A 16,910-nucleotide genomic window follows, 5' to 3' on the forward strand; every position below is an offset into this window, starting at 1 on the left:
CACGCTTTGCCAGAACTCTGAAGGACTCCAGGCCCACTGATTCCTCAGCGGTAGATGAGGAAGTGCTTTACTCCTAACCTGGGACTTGCTGCTTTCACATGTAAAGACAAACCTGCCCATCACAACACGGGAGCTGCAGACACAGTGAGGACAGGGACATCATGCTGGGGGGGCAGGGGCTGGAGGATGTGTGTCACGGGTCCCCTGGACCCTGGGTACATTTATTGGTTGGCCAGAGAAAGTCCCTGCGTCTCCCCACGGTGACCCGCCTTGTTCTTCCCGAGGGAGCCCCTAGGTGTTGGGAAGACCCTCACGCTGCGCCGTGTGCAGGTGCTCCTGTCTCAGTGGACGGATGTGTGGAGAGGGGCTTCTTTCTCTTTCTACTGAGCAAGGATTCCACGCCCTAAGGTAAGAACCAAGATGGCCAAGGGGGATGTGGGGGAGGGGTGAGGAGGAATGGGAAGGGGCTCGGTGGGGTGGGCTCTGGGCATGTGTGCAGGAACCAGGGCCGGCCCCAGCCCTCTTTGTAACTAGCCAAGTCCCTGAAGATGTGCCGCATCTCTCTTCAGCTCTCCTGATGTGACCGGGAGGAACTGGCTGCCGTCATGGACTGGCCCCAGGAGCCCACCGCAGCCCCGGCCCGCAGTCTTTCTGGGTTGGCTTGTGCTGTGAGGCCCGACGGCCCTGCCTTTAAATCGTCGAGCCCCTTCCCAGGCCCAGGCCTGTTCCTTTCTTCTCTGTCCCTGCCTTCCTATAGCCCCTGGACCTCAGAGGCCTCTGTGTCTTCTGAAGCTAAGCCCACTCGCCGTGGCCTTGGGCTCTCCTCCCACAGGCGTGGCTGCAAAGGGACCCTTGTTGAGGGGCCGCTAAACTCTTCAAGGAAACAGTGCCAGGGTGACAAAGCCCACACAGGAGGCTCACACAGGTGCCGGGGTGTCCTGGCTTCTCACAGTTGAGGCTGCACGCCTGGCTTCCCAGTTCCTTCTAGAAAGACCTTCCAGCTTTAGCTCTTACTACCCCGAGGGTGGCATTTGAACTCCCTTCCCCTACAAAGGCTCTTCATTTTTTGGCTGCAAGCAGGGCACAGCAAAAGGGCCCTGTGTCCAGGCCGGCTACACTGTCCTGAGTGGCCAACAGCCCACGTGGGGGTGGGTGGGTCCCTGTGGTCGGTGACACGGGCAGCTCCCTCTCTTCCTTGAGCGCTTCTCTTGCCCTCTTCCGGCCTGGCCACTACGGGGGTCACTGGCAAAGCTCAGGTATCAATGGGAGGTGTCGCAAGAGTGGGAGTCAGTGGCGTGAGTTTAGATCCTGGGCCTTTAAGCAAATGCTCAGAAAAACCATCCTACCCAGCGCTAAATACCAAATGAGTCAGCTTCTGGGTAGTCACTACTGTCCTCCCCCAGATTCCCTTCTGGGGGCTGCCTCACTCTGGCAGCAGCTGAGACCCAGAACCACCCTGTGATGCTGTTCTAGTCCCTTCTACCAGGGGGCGCTTTCTACTCAGTGACTTTTAGGGGAGGGAGCTGGGGACGGGCCTCAGTGTTCTCTCCCCACCCCCAGTGCTTTATGTGGCCATGTTGGAGTTAAGAAGAGACGCTTGGGGCTTCCCTGGTGGCGCAGTGGTTGAGGGTCCGCCTGCCGATGCAGGGGACGCGGGTTCGTGCCCCGGTCCGGGAAGATCCCACATGCCACAGAACGGCTGGGCCCGTGAGCCATGGCCACTGGGCCTGCGCGTCCGGAGCCTGTGCTCCGCAATGGGAGAGGCCACAACAGTGAGAGGCCCACATACCACAAAAAAAAAAAAAAAAAAAAAAAAAAAAAAAAAAGAAGAGACGCTTGTCCTCACACCTTGATGATGAGGGCAGCTCCCGTGTACCGCCTCGCTTCCCGAGCCGCCCCTCTGTGCCCCTCTCTATAGCAGCTGTAAGCTGACGGGGCATTTCTGAGAACATCCAGACGCCAGAAGGCAGACTCCGTGCCTTCGTACCTGTTAGCACGTTCTGGAACTGGCGCCATGCGGCTTGGCCCACACATGGGGCAGGTGAGTCCACAGAGAGGGAACATTTGTTTATTTGGGCAAACGTGCCGTGTTAGAGTGGTTCTGAGAAGCCGGGCATGCAGTGGTCCACCCCTGGGGGGCAGGGGGGAGGAGAAGGGCTGCAGAAAGCAGGGATGGGGGAGAGGAGGAGGTGGCGGGTCGGGCCTCAAGGCTAAGGGAGGGGGGCGGGCCTGGGGAGAGAGGAGCAAAGCAGAGACAGACAGGAGGACAGATTCCAGAGGCTTGGTTTTATTGTACAGTATTCTTTTTCCTCAGTGAGATGCCATAAGCTGGGGTGGCACTACACACGGTCACAGGACGGGGAAGAGCCGCCGGGTGCAGAGCTGGCTGCTGGGAAAAGCCACCCCTCGAGGCATGTCCACTTATGGGTATCACCCCACGGCCAGCCCTAGGCCCCCGAGAGGTCCCTGAGGAGGCAGGCCTCTGGGGCGGGGGCCTATCTGAAGGCTGGGGCGCTGCTGGGGGAAGACGGAAGAGCCTCCTGGGGGAACACGTGGGCCGAACTCCGTGTGGCTCAGCCAGGGGCTCCACCTCATTCACTGCCTCCAGCTCTGAGTTCTGGAAGCTCCTAGGAGCTTGGGATAGCCTGGGAGGGGGCCTGTCCTCCTCTGCTCCCTCCCAACTGCTGGCCGAGCCAGTGAGAGACGCTAGCTCCCATTTTTAGCTTCCTCACTGGGGGGAGGGATGATGGACCCTGCCTTCCACCTGCCTCACCAGCCCATCAGCACTGCTTCCCGGGCAGAATCTGCATTGTCACTGGACCAGACGCCGGGCCCGAGGCCCCTTGGGGACTTCTGCAGGGTAAGAAGGCAGCTTTTTTCCATGACGGAAAGTGCTCGTGGAGACGCTCGGTTCTCTCCTCACAGGATGGGCCACAAACGCTTGGCAGCGCCCTCACATCCGGGGTCTTCAGGCGCCATCCCTACTGCTGAGGGATGTGCTAGGGCCAAACACACCCCTCCCCCTCCTCGCCCAGGTCTCTCCCAGGCCTCTAGTCCCGGTGGGCAAGGATGACCGGCCCCAGGGACTGATACCCCTCCCATCCCCTCACTCTCCATCAGGTCCCCAGCCCTGGCTTCCCTTTTCGCGAACTGCCAAAGAAAAGGTAGGATAAGTCCTAAATCAGACAGAAGCAGCTCTGGAACTAAGGATACAAATAGGCAGTGGCGTGCGGAGAGGGTAGGGGGTGGCAGTGGGGGATGGGAGATGATGGCATGCAGCAGTGGGATTCCTTAGGGGCGGTGGGGTCCCCACTTCTCCCCAAGGTGTGTGGGAGGTTGGGGGGAGGGGCGTCAACTGACTCCGAGAAGTAGGGTCTCTGGACGGGGCCTCGTGGCTTCCTGTATTCTCCATGGGCCCAGCCAGTCACAGGGAGATGAAATCCATGGCCTGCAGGAGGGGCAGCGAGAGCAGAAGCAGGAGCAGCCACGAGGTGCTCTGGATCAGCAGGCTCGTGCCTCCGCACTTGACCAGCGTATCTGTGGACAGAGGACGGGGCAGAGGGGCAGGGCGGGAATGCAGAGCGGCCGGGGCTCGGGCAGGCCCAGGCCCAGGGCAAGGCTGCTTTCCCTTGGGGAGGGTGGCGCCGTGATGTCTTGGCTGGAACCAGGGCCAACCTGGTCTGACAGAACCAGCCACCTTTCCCATTTGCAGGTTCCTGGGCCCTTGAACAAATATCGTCACGAGGAAACTGTGGGCGAGGCAGCTGTGCCATCCTGCTTTCCAGGTGGGGAGAAGGAGGTCCGGGGAGGCCGAGTGATCTGCCCGCAGTCATGGGGGAAGCGTGTGCCACACCACTCTGCCCGTCTGACCGTCCCCTTAGACCTTCCCCCATTCACGCTGAAGGTAGCGATTCCGCCGGGCACAGGCAGCAGTGGGCGGAAGGGGAGAGAAGTTATGGGACCACTCCCTATTGCGGCCCAGCCAAGGGGACTGCCAGCTGTCCCAGCCAGCCCGTTCCTCCCCAGCCTGCCTCTCCCAGCTTCCTTGGTCCTGTTGGGGGTTTGCCTCACCTCTGAGCACAGAGACGTTCCTGTTGGAGACGATGGGAGTCTGACCAGAGAGGTGGAGTGCGCACGTGTAGGTCCCCTCATCCTTGGTGGTGAAGCCCGACAGGTAGAGGACCTTGAGATTGTACTTGCTGAAGAAGTTGGTTCGGGAGCGGTATGCGTGCTCAGGGACCCCAATGGTGCCAAAGAGCACGTGCTTCTTCGTCTCACGGGTCAGGCTGAACTCGTACTGAATGGGCAGGTTGGTGGTATTCTCATGGCGGCAGTCTAGACGAAGGCTCTGGTCCACCAGGCAGGCTGTCAGGCTGGTCACCTTCTGCCCACGGGCCACCTGTAAGACTGGCACCAGCAGTGCCCCCTCCAAGTTGGTGAGGACCTGTAGAGCAGGGGGCCTCCCATCCATGTTAACAGTAGAGAAAGGCCTGGCCAGGGAAGGGCACAGGGTCTGCTCTCTGAGCACCTCTCCCCGCCCAGAGGTCCCTGAGGGCCAGTCTACCTTCCCTACCGCAGGCCCCAGCCTACCTCCCTCTACTCTAGTCGTGGGTCCCACCAGTATGTTCCAGGGGCAGGAGACCTTGGGGGAAGTTGATGCAACATCCTGGTTCACACTTGGAGATTCCAACTCAGTATGGGGCAGGCTCAGTGAATTGAGTTTCCAAAAACCATCCCAGGCAGTCAGAAGATCAACTAGGTTGCTCAGCTGACTTAGGAATAAAAGGAGCCCTCTCTCTCCTTTAGTCACCTCTACTTTCTGAGGTCATGAGGAAGAAGCTAGCTTCTCTGAAAGGAAGGCAGCCAGGGTGCTTGGAATCCCAGCCCTGCCCCTTGCCCGGTACCTGTCAGCAAGAGAGTGATGCCAATGGTAGGGTTCATGGTGCCGAGAGCTCAGTCCTGGATCTGGGGGTGCAACAGGATGGGAATCAGCCAAGAGGTGGGGCAGGTGCGCCCGCACTTACTGCCAGGGCTGGGGGCCCCTGGGAGACATGCCATAATGACCACAGTGGGCATCCAAGCCCCTCTCTACAGCCCTCTCCCCTCTCACCTCTCAGTGAATGTGACACTGCCACTCAGCCCTTCCCCATCTGGGAAAGCAAGGGGGTTGGAGAACACACCCTTCCGTGGTGTATATGTGTGCTGAACCCTTACTAGCTGGGTGGCTTTGAGTAAGTGACTTTAACTTGACCGTTTCCTCTTTCAGGAAGTCAGGGACTTCCTAATTTTTTAATCGTAAAATTTGCAGAACACCCAATTTATTATCTTCACCACTTTTAAGTGTACAGTCTCCAATCTCCAGAACCCTTTTCATCTTGCAAAATCAGAACTCTCTACCCATGAAACAAAACCTCCTCATTCAGGGCCTACCTATTTCTCGTTCAGAAGAAAATCCCCAGTGCCCAGACAGTTCCTGGCATACAACAGATGCCCGAAAGGTACTGAATGAACCTGGGCTTTAGATACCCACAGGGTTGTGATGGGGATTAAGAAAAATGACAGACATCTGGCACTGCTGGAGATTAAGTGATCCACGGCCTTAGTCCCCGGCCTCTTAGATGAGCGTGGTCGGGTATGTGTGGGGCCCCAGGTAGGACCGTACTTGGCACACCGCTAAGGGTGTTCCCGACTGTGTGTGGGGAAGGCGACAGTGCCATCCTATTGCATAGGTTCTCTGCATCAGAACCAAGATGTTTCCAATTGTCCAGCTCTCTGGGCAGGATTCCTGGGCCTGCAGCTTTCCAGTCCAGCTTCGGTAGCCTCCCTGCCTAGGCTCTCTGCCCTGTCTCTTTTTTTGCAGCCTAGGCTGAATCTATATCCCGGCGAGGCGACACAGAGCGGGTGGCCTAGCCCGTCTGCAGCAGTGCTCGCCAGGGAGAGGCCACAGCAGGGGCGTGTGCCTGCGAGTGCGCGGGGCCGTGCCCTGGTGCGTGCGCCCTGCTGAGCAGGGCGCGCCGCTAGCCGCGTCTAGGGTCCCAGGCGCTCAGCCCAGTGGGGGGAGGGGGAGGGAGGGACGAGACTGGGGCTCCCGGGTGCCTGCGGCTGCAGTCGGTTCCCTCTCAGAGCCCTGCTGAGAGGGACCCGGAGGTGCCGTTGGGGAAGAAAGGGGTGTCGACATCTGGTTTAGATTAGCATACGCTGAGTTCCAGAGGGGGTGGCGAGCTTGGGATCTAGGAGAGGAAGCGGGGGAAGCAGCGGCTAGAACTAGAAAGGAAGAAATGGGGCTGGGACTCAAGGGGATGTAGAGCCAAAGGGAGGGGTAGACAGCTGGAGGGGAGGTGCAGTCTGCCTTTCCTCGGCCTTGCGTCCCCGCAGCTCAGAACCCGGAGAAGCTTTGCTCTCCCTCCTCTCCAGCCCGCGTTCGACTAACCCCACCCTTATTCCGTGTCCCTATTCCAATCCTCTCCTTTCCTAATTGAGGTCCTTCTTCCCCCTCTCTCATCCTTTTCCAGTTCTCGCCTCCCCCGTCTGCCAGCCTTCCTCCCAGTCCCCGCCCCAGCCCCCGCCCGCGGTACTGCGGTTTCCCGTTCCTTGGATGCCCCGCACCCAGCCCGCAGCGAGGTCGCAGGGCAGAGATATCCTTCAGTTTGCGGTCCTCTGCTCCCCCAGTTTCACCGCCCCCCACCCCTGGTCCCGCCTTCGCAGGCTGGCTTTGGGGACGTCTGGCTGGAGAGCAGAACGCAAGGCTTTCCTTGGCGCCCTTCCTCCCGGTTCTCCTCCAGCACCCCAGCCCCAGGCGAACGTTCCCCAGCGGGCCAAAGTTTCGCCGCGACCCCCGGCCTGCAGCAGTTGCGTCCGGCTCCTGCCCCTGCCTGGCAAGCAGCCCCCTCCTCAAGCACTGAGCGGCTCCTTCCCAGGGCGCCCTCCGACCGTTTTCCGAAGCCTCGGATCGGGAGGGCCTGCCTGGGCGCCAGGGGGCCTATTATCCCTGCGCCCCGGGTCCCGCCCTGCCTCTGGCTCCTACCTGGGCTCCGGTTCTCGGCCGCAGCAGCCTCCTCCAGACGCGCTGCCGCCTCCAGTTGCTACACCCTGCCCGGCGCCCGCAGTTTTCACCAGGGGTGGGAGAGGAGGAGCGGGGAGGGCCCGGGGGCTCGGCCAATCAGAGGCTGAGTGGGTAGCGGAAAAAGGGTGGCAGAGGGAGGAGGAGGCGGTCCGATATTGGTGCGGGACTGTGGCCGTCCGCAGCCAAAGGGGGCCCTCACTGTGGCTGGCGGACCTGACCAGGGATGGAGGGGTTCAGGACCCTGGAGATCAGGGTGGGGCCGCTAGCCGCTTCCCAGAGCCCCGCCAAGGCTTTAATCCTTTCTTCTGACCTAGGCTTCACAAGCCTGTGGGAAAACCAAGGGGTAAGGGATGGATGATGGAGGCCAGCAACTGAGCCCCCTTAGGCAGCGCCCATGCCTCCTCGTTTCCTTTTCAGCTGGAGCCCATCTCCACAGGAGCCGCCAGTGAGAGGTTTTTGGTGTTGGAATATTCCAGGTTTTCTCCAAAGGAAGATGGTAGGGTGTTTTTCCACATTGGAGCAGCCCTTCAGAAGCAAGGCAGCACCTGGTCTTTCCTGGTCCCCAGCCCTGCTCCGCCCCCTCACCCAGCCTAGAACACCCGGCCCTTCAGCGACTTTCTGCTCTTGGGCACCGTCTCCCTCAGCTCCTGGGCTGGCGCTTCCTGGTGCAGACAGCTAGAAGGTTCTTCTCAATTTCATGTACCCCTCCTGCCCCCACTCCCACCCAAGTCCTTGAGTACTGTCTGCTTGGTCTTCAGACAAGGGAAAGGGTGCCGCCCTCTATCAAGCGTTCTGCTGGGCACGTTACATCCATGGCCACAATCTGCTGGGTTCATCTCAGCCCACTCTCCATCCCACTTCATGGTTAGTAAGTGGGAGAGCTGGCCGGTCGACTTGGGGTGTGGAGCCCCAAGTCCTCAGTGCTGAGCCACTCCACGGCTGCATCCCAGACCGGTGGGAGGGGGAAATTGTGGAACTGTGGGAAAGGGGAGGAGACAGGACCAACTAGAAATGGATACCACGCTTTTAATCCCCTGGGGCACCTGTCCTTGCCCCATTAATTTGAAGTCATCAGAGGCCCTTGGATTTTTTTTTTTTTTTTTTAACAGCCAGTGCTCATGACTTGTCTCTCCCAGCCACGGGTGAGGTGAAGTTTTTGAACAAAGATCTATTTGATTGAGTTGCATCCTTGTGGCCTCTTTGTGAATTCTGGTGGGGACATCCTGTGGGCTGGCCCTGCCCCCCTGCCTACCCCTTCTCCTATTCTTTCACAGACATTGGGCCTGGCTCCCTCACTGCAGTTTCCATTAGTGTGATGGCACTGTTGGAAGCCATCCCTGGGCTTGCAAATGGGAGATTCATTTCCCTCTCCCTCCCTTGGAGGTTAGGTGGCCTCCCAACGCTTACAATGATGGAATTTTCTAACGGGAACAAGCCTCGCAGATGGTCAAGTCCAGGGGCCCTTGGCTCTGCTAAAAAACAGAAGCTCCTGGGGCACTTTATGAGAAATGCAGCTGCCCCTGCCCCCCTGGGATCTCCCTAGTCTAGTAGTAGAGCTGCCTGAGTCTGCACTTTTCACAAGCTCCCAGGCCTGGGACCATCCCTCTTCAAAGATCAGGTGACCTGGCTTCTCATTGTCTGGAGGGTAACTTTTAAGGCCCTGGATGTCCTGGCCCCTGGCAGCCGACCTCTACCACCACCTCATCTTTCCCTTCCATCTTCCTGCTGCATTCAATACGTGCTAGCCTCCTCCTTGGCACGCCACGCAGTGTCTTTCCTGCTTAACAGCTTTCTGGTTCTCAGTCCAGGATCTTTCCTATCAGAGCACAGTTGCTTTAGTTGCTTTAGCTTCAGTCTAACCACCCCCACCCCGCCACCGGAACACACACACACACACACACACACACACACACACACACACACACACACAGAGGGGGCTGGAGGTGGTTACTTTTTTGGCAAGACATGAGGATACCCAGAGGCCCCTTAACTACCGGAGATATCTGGGCTCTGTCTGGACAAGACCCTGCATGCTCTGTTTTCCACTCTATGGCCCAGTCTCTGAGTGTTGCTGGTTGGAAGGCCTAGCTGTGCTATTTTGATAAGTTTATGAGGACCTGGCCTATTTTCTGGGTCCCCAAGCACTTCACTTCAGGAAGGGGTGGGGAGTGTGGACTCTAGAGGGTGCGGCAATTGTGTGTCTGCTAAAGCAAGGTCTCCGGCTGGATGGAGTTAATGGCTCAAGTGAGACATTTAGGGGCTGGGATGGAACACAGGGTGGTGATGGGGAGGAGATTTAAAACTCCCATTTGCTAATGGCACAGGATAGGAGTGCTGAAAGCAGGAAGGGTTTAGAGGAATCCACCCAAGGCAAGATTTACTGGCAGACTGTGGCTGCCCTGTTGGTCCCTTAGATCTTTCCTCTCCCATCATCTCCAGTTGCCTCATCTAGAGACACATGGAGTAAATACACCTCTAAAAATGCACATTCTGGGACTTACCTGGTGGCGCAGTGGTTAAGACTCTGCGCTCCCAGTGCAGGGGGCCCGGGTCCGATCCCTGGTCAGGGAACTAGATCCCACATGCATGCTGCAACTAAGAGTTCACATGCCAAAACTAAGGAGCCCACCTGCCACAACTAAGACCCGGTGCAACCAAATAAATAAATAAATATAAAAAACAACCCACAAAGTAATAAAAATGCACATTCCTTTAGGATGACCAAGGGACTACCAACCATTCACTCTTTTTATTGCCCTATTTCATCAGATTATCTTTTTAATCACAGAGGTGGCGGAAGCCATATCATCATTTTATAGCTGGAAAATGAGGCCCACAAAAGATAATGATTTGTCAAAGGTCAGACAAAGATTTTGGAGCACAGGCAAGACTAGCTAGATCCCAGATCCCCTGACTCCATGTACAGTGCTCTCCACTGCTCCCAGGGTGGGTCTTCAGACTTCTGCTAGACTGGCTTCCCTGGTGCATGGTGAGATGAGAGAAACAAGGCCAATGTGGGGTGCTCTGAACATAGCTGTCAGGTTGCTGCTTTGTTCTGATCACCTCCTATTCACTCTGTTGATAAGGGAGGATTCCCAGATTCCCACCCTAGGGTTTTGGAGATGGTTGAACACATGACCCCTGACACTGGACAGATGTGATTGACAGCAGTTTATTAGTCACCTGTACTCACAGCCCGGAGGAAGACACCACATGCCAGGCACTGCCACTCAGGAGCTGCACTCAGGAACAGTGAAAAAGCGGGAGCTGTGGGCAGGCTTTGTCGTACCCAAAGGGTGGAATGCTCATTTCCCGCAGGAGGATATGATTGGCTTGTTTGAATAATTCTGTGGGCTGGCGGGGAACGGAAGCCTGATTCTCAGGGATAAGCAGGGATTATACCTGGTCCCTGTGAAAAGGAGGGTTAATTGACCAGAAGAACTTATCAGCAGAAACTGATAATTGGGAAGGAGAATTTGTGGTTAGGCCACTTGAGACCTTCCCAGTTGGATCACATGTTAAGACAGCTTTTGAGCCCTAATTCTGGGCTAATTGAGGCCACACACCGGCCCTTCCTTGCAATGGTCTATTTTTTCATTCTAAGGTTATACCTTTCCATTTTTTTGAACTGATGGTGGTAGGTGGTGTGTTTTTAATGTCCCTTCTAGGCACAAAAAGTGGTAACTTTCTGTTGCTCCCCAAACTTCTTTGGAAATATGAGTAGTCTATGTAATTGAAAAATCTTGGAACCACTGCTTGACCCTCTGCTGCCTCTCCTAATCTCTAGTTGAGGTCAACTCCTTGAGTGAGGTCACTCCCCGAAGCAATGCATGTTTGGTTGGAGAGTATGACAAAAAAGAGAAGTTTCTCTTAGAATGCAGGGCAGAGGGCGAGAGGTCAAAGCGCCAATGGAGATAACACTTTCAACATTTATTTAAGAAGGTTTATTCATGAATGTTTAACTAATCAAATAATTAAAAGACATTATTTTTTATTTTAAAAACTTTATTTCTTTATTTACTTTTGGCTGCTTTGGGTCTTCGTTGCTGCGTGTGGGCTTTCTCTAGTTGTGGTGAGCGGGGGCTACTCTTCATTGCAGTGCGTGGGCTTCTCATTGCAGTGGCTTCTCTCGTTGTGGAGCACAGGCTCTAGGTGCGTGGGCTTCAGTAGTTGTGGCACGCAGGCTCAGTAGTTGTGGTGCACGGGCTTGGTTGCTCCGCAGCATGTGGGATCTTCCCAGACCAGGGCTCGAACCCATGTCCCCTGCATTTGCAGGCAGATTCTTAACCACTGTGCCATCAGGGAAGTCCTGAAAGACATTATTGTTAGGCACAATGTTCTAGACACAGGACTAGACCCTGGGAATACAAAGCTCAGTAGAGCACAGTCTGCCTTCGAAGGCTTGTCCAGTGGGGAAGATGAAAATGGTAAATAGATAGTTAGAAAACAATAGGGTAAGTGCAGAGGTAGAGATGTGTGTAAAGTATTGTGGCAGCTCAAAGAAGGGACAACTAATGACCCAGTCTGTCAAGAGAGGCCTTGTTGGAAGAGGGGAGGAATGAACTGAGTCTAAAGAAAAATGGGAGTTACCCGGGTGTCGTAGATTGTTACAGTACTGCCCTCCAATGAATCATGTATCCTGATATCCATGCCCTCATGTGATCTCCATCTTCATTGACTCTGGACTTGGCCATGTGCCTTGCTTTGGCCAATGGGCTGTCAGCAAATGAGATGCAAGCAGAAGCTTGATACGTGTTTGTAGTTGGGACTTGCCTCCTTGGAATTCAGTTGCCACGTGAGAAAGTTCGAGCAGCCACGTAGAGAACTGAGGTGCCTCAGTTTGTATCAACCACCACTTGGGGTCAGCTAGCCCCCAGTTAACCTGCCACATGATCACAAACACATGTGTAATCCTAACTGATGCCCCCAAGAACAGAAATGAACCACCCCCAATAAGCCTACTAAGGTGGTTTTAAAACCTGGATAGAAATCCTTTGATCTTCCTTTCTCAAGAAGTGAAGTCTGTGTCCCACCTGAGTCTTAATGGATTTGTGACTGCTCCCACCGACAGAATATGACAGAAGTGATGCTAAAAGACTTTTGAATTTAGGTCTTAGAAAGGCCATATAGCTTTGACTTTGTTTTCTGGGACACTTGCTCTTGGCACCGCCATATGCGATGTCTGACGACCCTAAGGCTATGCTGTTGAAGCCCCCGTCCCTTCGAGAGGCATCATGGAAACACTCTAGGCCCACGTGAACCTAGCTTTCAGAATCATTTCAGCCCAGGCTCCAGTCATGTAGATAAAGAAGCTTCCAGATAATCCAGCCCCATGCTGTTTGAGTTGTCCGCCTAACTGTTCGAGTTTTCAAGCTGAGGCCCCAGATATTGCGGGACAGAGACAAGTCTGAATTCCTGACCCACAGAATCCGTGAACGTAATAAAACGGTGGTTGTTTGAAGCTGTTGTTTTAGGTGATTTGTTACATAGCAGTAGGTACCTGATACATAAATTGGTACCTAGAAGTGTGGTACCTAAACATGCTTTAAAAACCTAAACCTGGGGCAGTGGCTTTGGAACTGGCTGGTGGGCAAAGGTCTGCATGATAAGCAGCAAGGAGGCTGTAGTGCAGGCTGGAGGGGCTGTGAATGAACTGGTGGGAGAGGCTGGGAAAGCAGTAAGGAAACTGCTTGGAGGCTGGACCAAGGGTGACTCGTGTCATATACGGTGGAGAAACAATTGGCAAAAACATTGCTTTTGGTAACAGAAAACGCACCTACTGAGTGTGGATTTAGCTAAAGGGATCTAGAGACAGAATGCTGAAAGTGTCATTTGGGTGCTTCTAGCTGGCATGATAAGGTATTATAAGAGAGATGAGCTAAATGAGGATCTGTCCAGTTTGCTGAGATGGAAAAGAAAACTGGTCTCATTTCCAGTCTCTCCAGCAGGCAATAGATTCTCAAAGTGAGAACTAGCCTAAAGGTAAAGATTAAATCAAGCATATGATTGTGGAAACTTCGTTCAGACCCCAGGAAGATTTAAGATGGTGCTTAGTAGACCTTCTCAGTTAAACAAAAGGGTTTCTGAGAAAATTAAGGCTGCCGTCCCATAGCAGAAATAGAGTCTTCTTGAAACTAATTATGCATGTGACTTTTGGTGCGCAAAGTGAACCCAATAATACTCACAGAAAACCCATAAAGTTTTAAAGAGTATTGTATTGGCAAAAACTCTATCAGTTTGGACTCAAAGGGAATGACACAGTTAAAAATGAAAAGAGGCCTTGGGCCCCCCAACTATCTATGGACAGTAAGCTGGCCAATATTCACACAGGCCTTTTCTTATGGAAAAGAAAATCCTCTCAGAGGGCAGAACCAAGAGCCCAGAGGATATAACTAGAAGCCAAGGGGAACTGAGCTCTATTCAAGTCACATTCCCTGCCTCTGGAGTAGGGGTCCTGATAATAGCGCCTGGTTGGATTCCAGAATGGCTTTGAATTCCATGATCGCTACGTGCCTCCTGTTTCTCCCCCTTTTAAGGGGAGCATCTGTTGAGGTTATCCTGTATGTGATCTACCGTTGTATGCTGGGCACGTGGGGAGCAGATTTCTTGTCTTGTTAGCTCACAGCCTTCTGGATCAAAAGGAGCCACACCCGAGGCGTGGTACCCCAGGAGACTCAGCCACATCCAGACCTGCTGCACGTTATGAGATCAAGGACTTTGAGCCTGCTGTCGTGATTGGATACTACTTCGGGTGTTTTGGTAGGGGGTGTATATTTCACACGTGGGAAGGCCGTGCATCATTAGGGGGAGAGGGCAGACTGTGGTAGATTGCTACCTTCATGGCTCCCCAGGGAGTCACACCTCTTCCATATTGATTCTGGACTCGGCTCTATGACATACGTTGGCCAATGGGATTTGAGCAAATGCGATCAGGCAGAAACTTCATAAATGCTTGTGCATTAGGGCTTGCTGCTTCTTGTTTTGTTTTCATTTTAACAGTTTTTAATGAAAGTTGTATGCAAGATTACTTTATTCCTGCATCTTCTCAATTGTTTCTTTCTTACATTTGCCCTTTTCCATTCCTACTTGGTGAGATTTGGCTTTACATTCGAGGATCTTTCTGCGGTCTTTATCCAGCTTTAGTCTGGTGATAACCACCTTGCTGGAGTGAATGCCCACATGGACAGTCGTACCATTAGCCTTCTCCCACTGCACTCGTTCATTGCAGATGACATATTTCTTCCTGTAAACCTGGACTACTTTGCCAATTTGCTGCCCTTTGTAGTGCCCTCGTACAACCTGAACTTCATCGTCCTTTCGGATGGGCATGGATCGAACATTGTGCTTCTGTCTCAGCTCTTTAGAAAGAGGGGAAGACATAATCTTCCTGTGCATGTGGGAAGGTGCACTGAAATTCCTCTTCCGGTTTTCCATCAGTCAGAAGCCACAAAGGGACTGAACTTCATTTTGGCCGCCGGCACTTCAGCGATGGCTGTAAAAGGGAAGAGGGCTTGCTTCTTAGAACCCAGCTGCCACGTGAGGAAGCCCAAGCTAGCCGCGTGGAGACAGCTCAACTGAGATGCTCCAGTTAACAGCCCCACCGAATTGCCAGGTATTGAGTGAGATGTTCTAGGATCGTCCAGCCCCCAGTCCACCTGTCAACTGACCACAAATGCATGGGTGAGCCCTGTAAGTCCGTATGGAGTACAGATGAGCCGTCCCAGCTGACCCCTGACCAAACTGCTGACTCAAGAATGGTTGTTGCCTTTAGTTACTAGTCCAAGTGGTTTGTTACACAGCAGTAGATAACAAATAAACCAGGTGAAGAGAAGGAAGGGCATTTAAGGTGAAGGAGAGGGCATGAACAAAGGCATAGAGACAAAGCAAAGCAAAGCGGATGTGGGGAAATACAGGTGGTTTGGGGTTGCCTGTGGCAATGAATGTTGAGAGGGATCGCTGGCGAAACGGGAAAGACCCAGTTGAGGAACATGGGTAATGTGAGGTCATCAGAGTTTTATCAGAAGGGTGCGGAATGGCCAGAGAGATGCCTTCTTTCAAAAGATTACTCTGGGGCGGTGTAGGGGATTAACAGAGGGCCACATGGAGCGTCTCCTGCTCAGCTGGTCCTTTCGTCTTGTAGTGGGTTCAGAGCAGAGGTAGAGAGGCAGAAGGCAGCTTCTGGGGGAACAGGGTGGTGTGATAGACACTTCCTTGAGGTCAGGGTCTGTGTCTGCCTTATTTACTGTTGTATCTCTAGGGCCTCCGGGTCCTAGCACAAAGCAGATTCTTAATAAATATTTTTGAATGAACATATAAAGAAATAAGAGCAATCAAGTATCATCGGTGCTGTTTGTCAGGCAAAAAAGGGAGGAAATTCCAAGGAGAGTTTGGGAGAAAGTAGTGGTTATTTTTCTGGAAAGAAGAAGAAAGGCGTTTCCAACAGAGGGAGTCTCAGAAACAAAGGCATGGAAGTGTGAACTGTGTCTGGGGAACAACACATTCTGAAGTTCTGTGTGGTTCACACATGGAGTGGGCAGGGGGAGTGGAGGGATGGTGCCTGAGATGTGGCTGGGGAGGGAGAAGAAGCCAGATCACAGAAGACTGGATTTATAAGGCTAAAGGTTTTAGACTTTATCCAGTAAGCAGTGGGGAGCCATGGCAGGCTCTGAAACAGGGAGAAGTGTGATGAGACTTGCTTTCTGGAGAGATGAGTGGAAACTGATGCGATGGTGTGGGATTGGAAGGATGCACAGGACTGGATGCAGCACAACTGGGACCATAGGAGTTCGGTTGAAGGGGATGAGGGCCTGAAATGGGGCAGGAGCAGTGGAGATGGAAGAGGTGGGACAGATGAGAGAGACCCACATGGGAGAATTCACAGCACACGGGCACTTCATAGGTGTGTTTGGTGAGGTCTGGCAAGAATTCCCAGGTTTTTGGTGTGGTTGCTCTGAAAGAAGAGAAGAGATGAGGCAGCTTTGGGGCAAAAGATCATGAGTTCAATGTCAGCCATGTTGAGTTTGAGGTCCTGTGGGACGCGCAGTGCAGAGATCCAGGCTGGGGCTGAGGAGCAAGGTCTGAGTGGAGGGCAAATGTCTAGTAGGTGTTGGCAAATAGGTGGTAATGAGCACCCAGGGGGCACTGTGGTCCTAGAAGAAAACAAAACCCAGGACAGGACCTGAAGGAGCACTGGTGTTTAAGCCACAAAGGAGTGTGAGAAAGTGCCAGAGGGATAGGAGAGCCAGGAGAGAGCCGCGCCCCAGGCATGGGCAAGTGGTCAGTGGTGTCAAGTAAAGACTAAAACGCATTCATTAGATTAGCAACAAGGTGGTCACCGGGTGAGGACAGTTTCAGAAGCTGGTGGGAGCTGAGGTCGAGGTCATTGTTTAAAAATATTGGTTTTATTATCATTTAGGTTTGGCCGGGCCAGCAGATGAGGAGATGACTACCACTGAAAAGGTAGTTGGTTATATTCATATATCTCAAGAGGGATGCACGCCACTCTACGGGGGGTGGGGGAGCTGCACTGGGAGGCACTAGTGTGGGAGGCGGAGGCAAAGGGGAAATTGTGGGCAAGAGCCATTTTTGTGGTTTCTGTGGGAAGGGACAGATGAGGCAGATTAAACAGCTTTAGGACTGGCTAGTTTGAATAATCTCAGTGGTCTCTGGGGCACAAGGGTGTCTGCAGTTGGCTGGTACCCGGCCATGGGATGATTAGGGCAGGTGGCTAGTGATCTGGAATGTGAGAGCCTGATAAAGGAGATGGTTGAGGGTGTGGGCACCCTCAAATCCGATTGGTTAATTGAATTAGATTGGTTAATTAGGTTGGTTGATTGAACTGGTCGGT

The 16,910-nt window shown here is 53.8% G+C and overlaps 1 protein-coding gene and 1 pseudogene across 1 annotated transcript; both read right to left on the bottom strand.

The window, feature by feature from the left end:
* Positions 1-2,052: 2,052 nt before the first annotated feature.
* THY1 (Thy-1 cell surface antigen) lies at positions 2,053-7,152 on the bottom strand. Its single transcript, XM_060160592.1, has 4 exons — positions 7,025-7,152; positions 4,905-4,965; positions 4,072-4,407; positions 2,053-3,537 (listed from the first exon to the last, which is right to left on the bottom strand). Exons 2-4 carry the CDS (start codon positions 4,939-4,941, stop codon positions 3,425-3,427), a joined length of 486 nt encoding a protein of 161 aa, XP_060016575.1. The 5' UTR covers positions 4,942-4,965; positions 7,025-7,152; the 3' UTR covers positions 2,053-3,424.
* Positions 7,153-14,092: 6,940 nt separating this feature from the next.
* On the bottom strand, positions 14,093-14,529 carry LOC132525424 (large ribosomal subunit protein uL24-like; annotated as a pseudogene).
* Between the last annotated feature and the right edge of the window lie 2,381 nt (positions 14,530-16,910).

The sequence above is a fragment of the Lagenorhynchus albirostris genome, chromosome 9, assembly GCF_949774975.1.
Source record: "Lagenorhynchus albirostris chromosome 9, mLagAlb1.1, whole genome shotgun sequence".
Lineage (NCBI taxonomy): Eukaryota > Metazoa > Chordata > Mammalia > Artiodactyla > Delphinidae > Lagenorhynchus > Lagenorhynchus albirostris.

Bases quoted from the DNA above. Each gene is read 5' to 3' on its own strand.
- THY1 (XM_060160592.1), bottom strand. From the start codon at position 4,941: ATGAACCCTACCATTGGCATCACTCTCTTGCTGACAG. The intron at 4,408-4,904 runs GTACCGGGCAAG...TGCTGGTGCCAG, and splicing joins CATCACTCTCTTGCTGACAG to TCTTACAGGTGGCCCGTGGG. The intron at 3,538-4,071 runs GTGAGGCAAACC...CTCTGTCCACAG, and splicing joins GAACGTCTCTGTGCTCAGAG to ATACGCTGGTCAAGTGCGGA.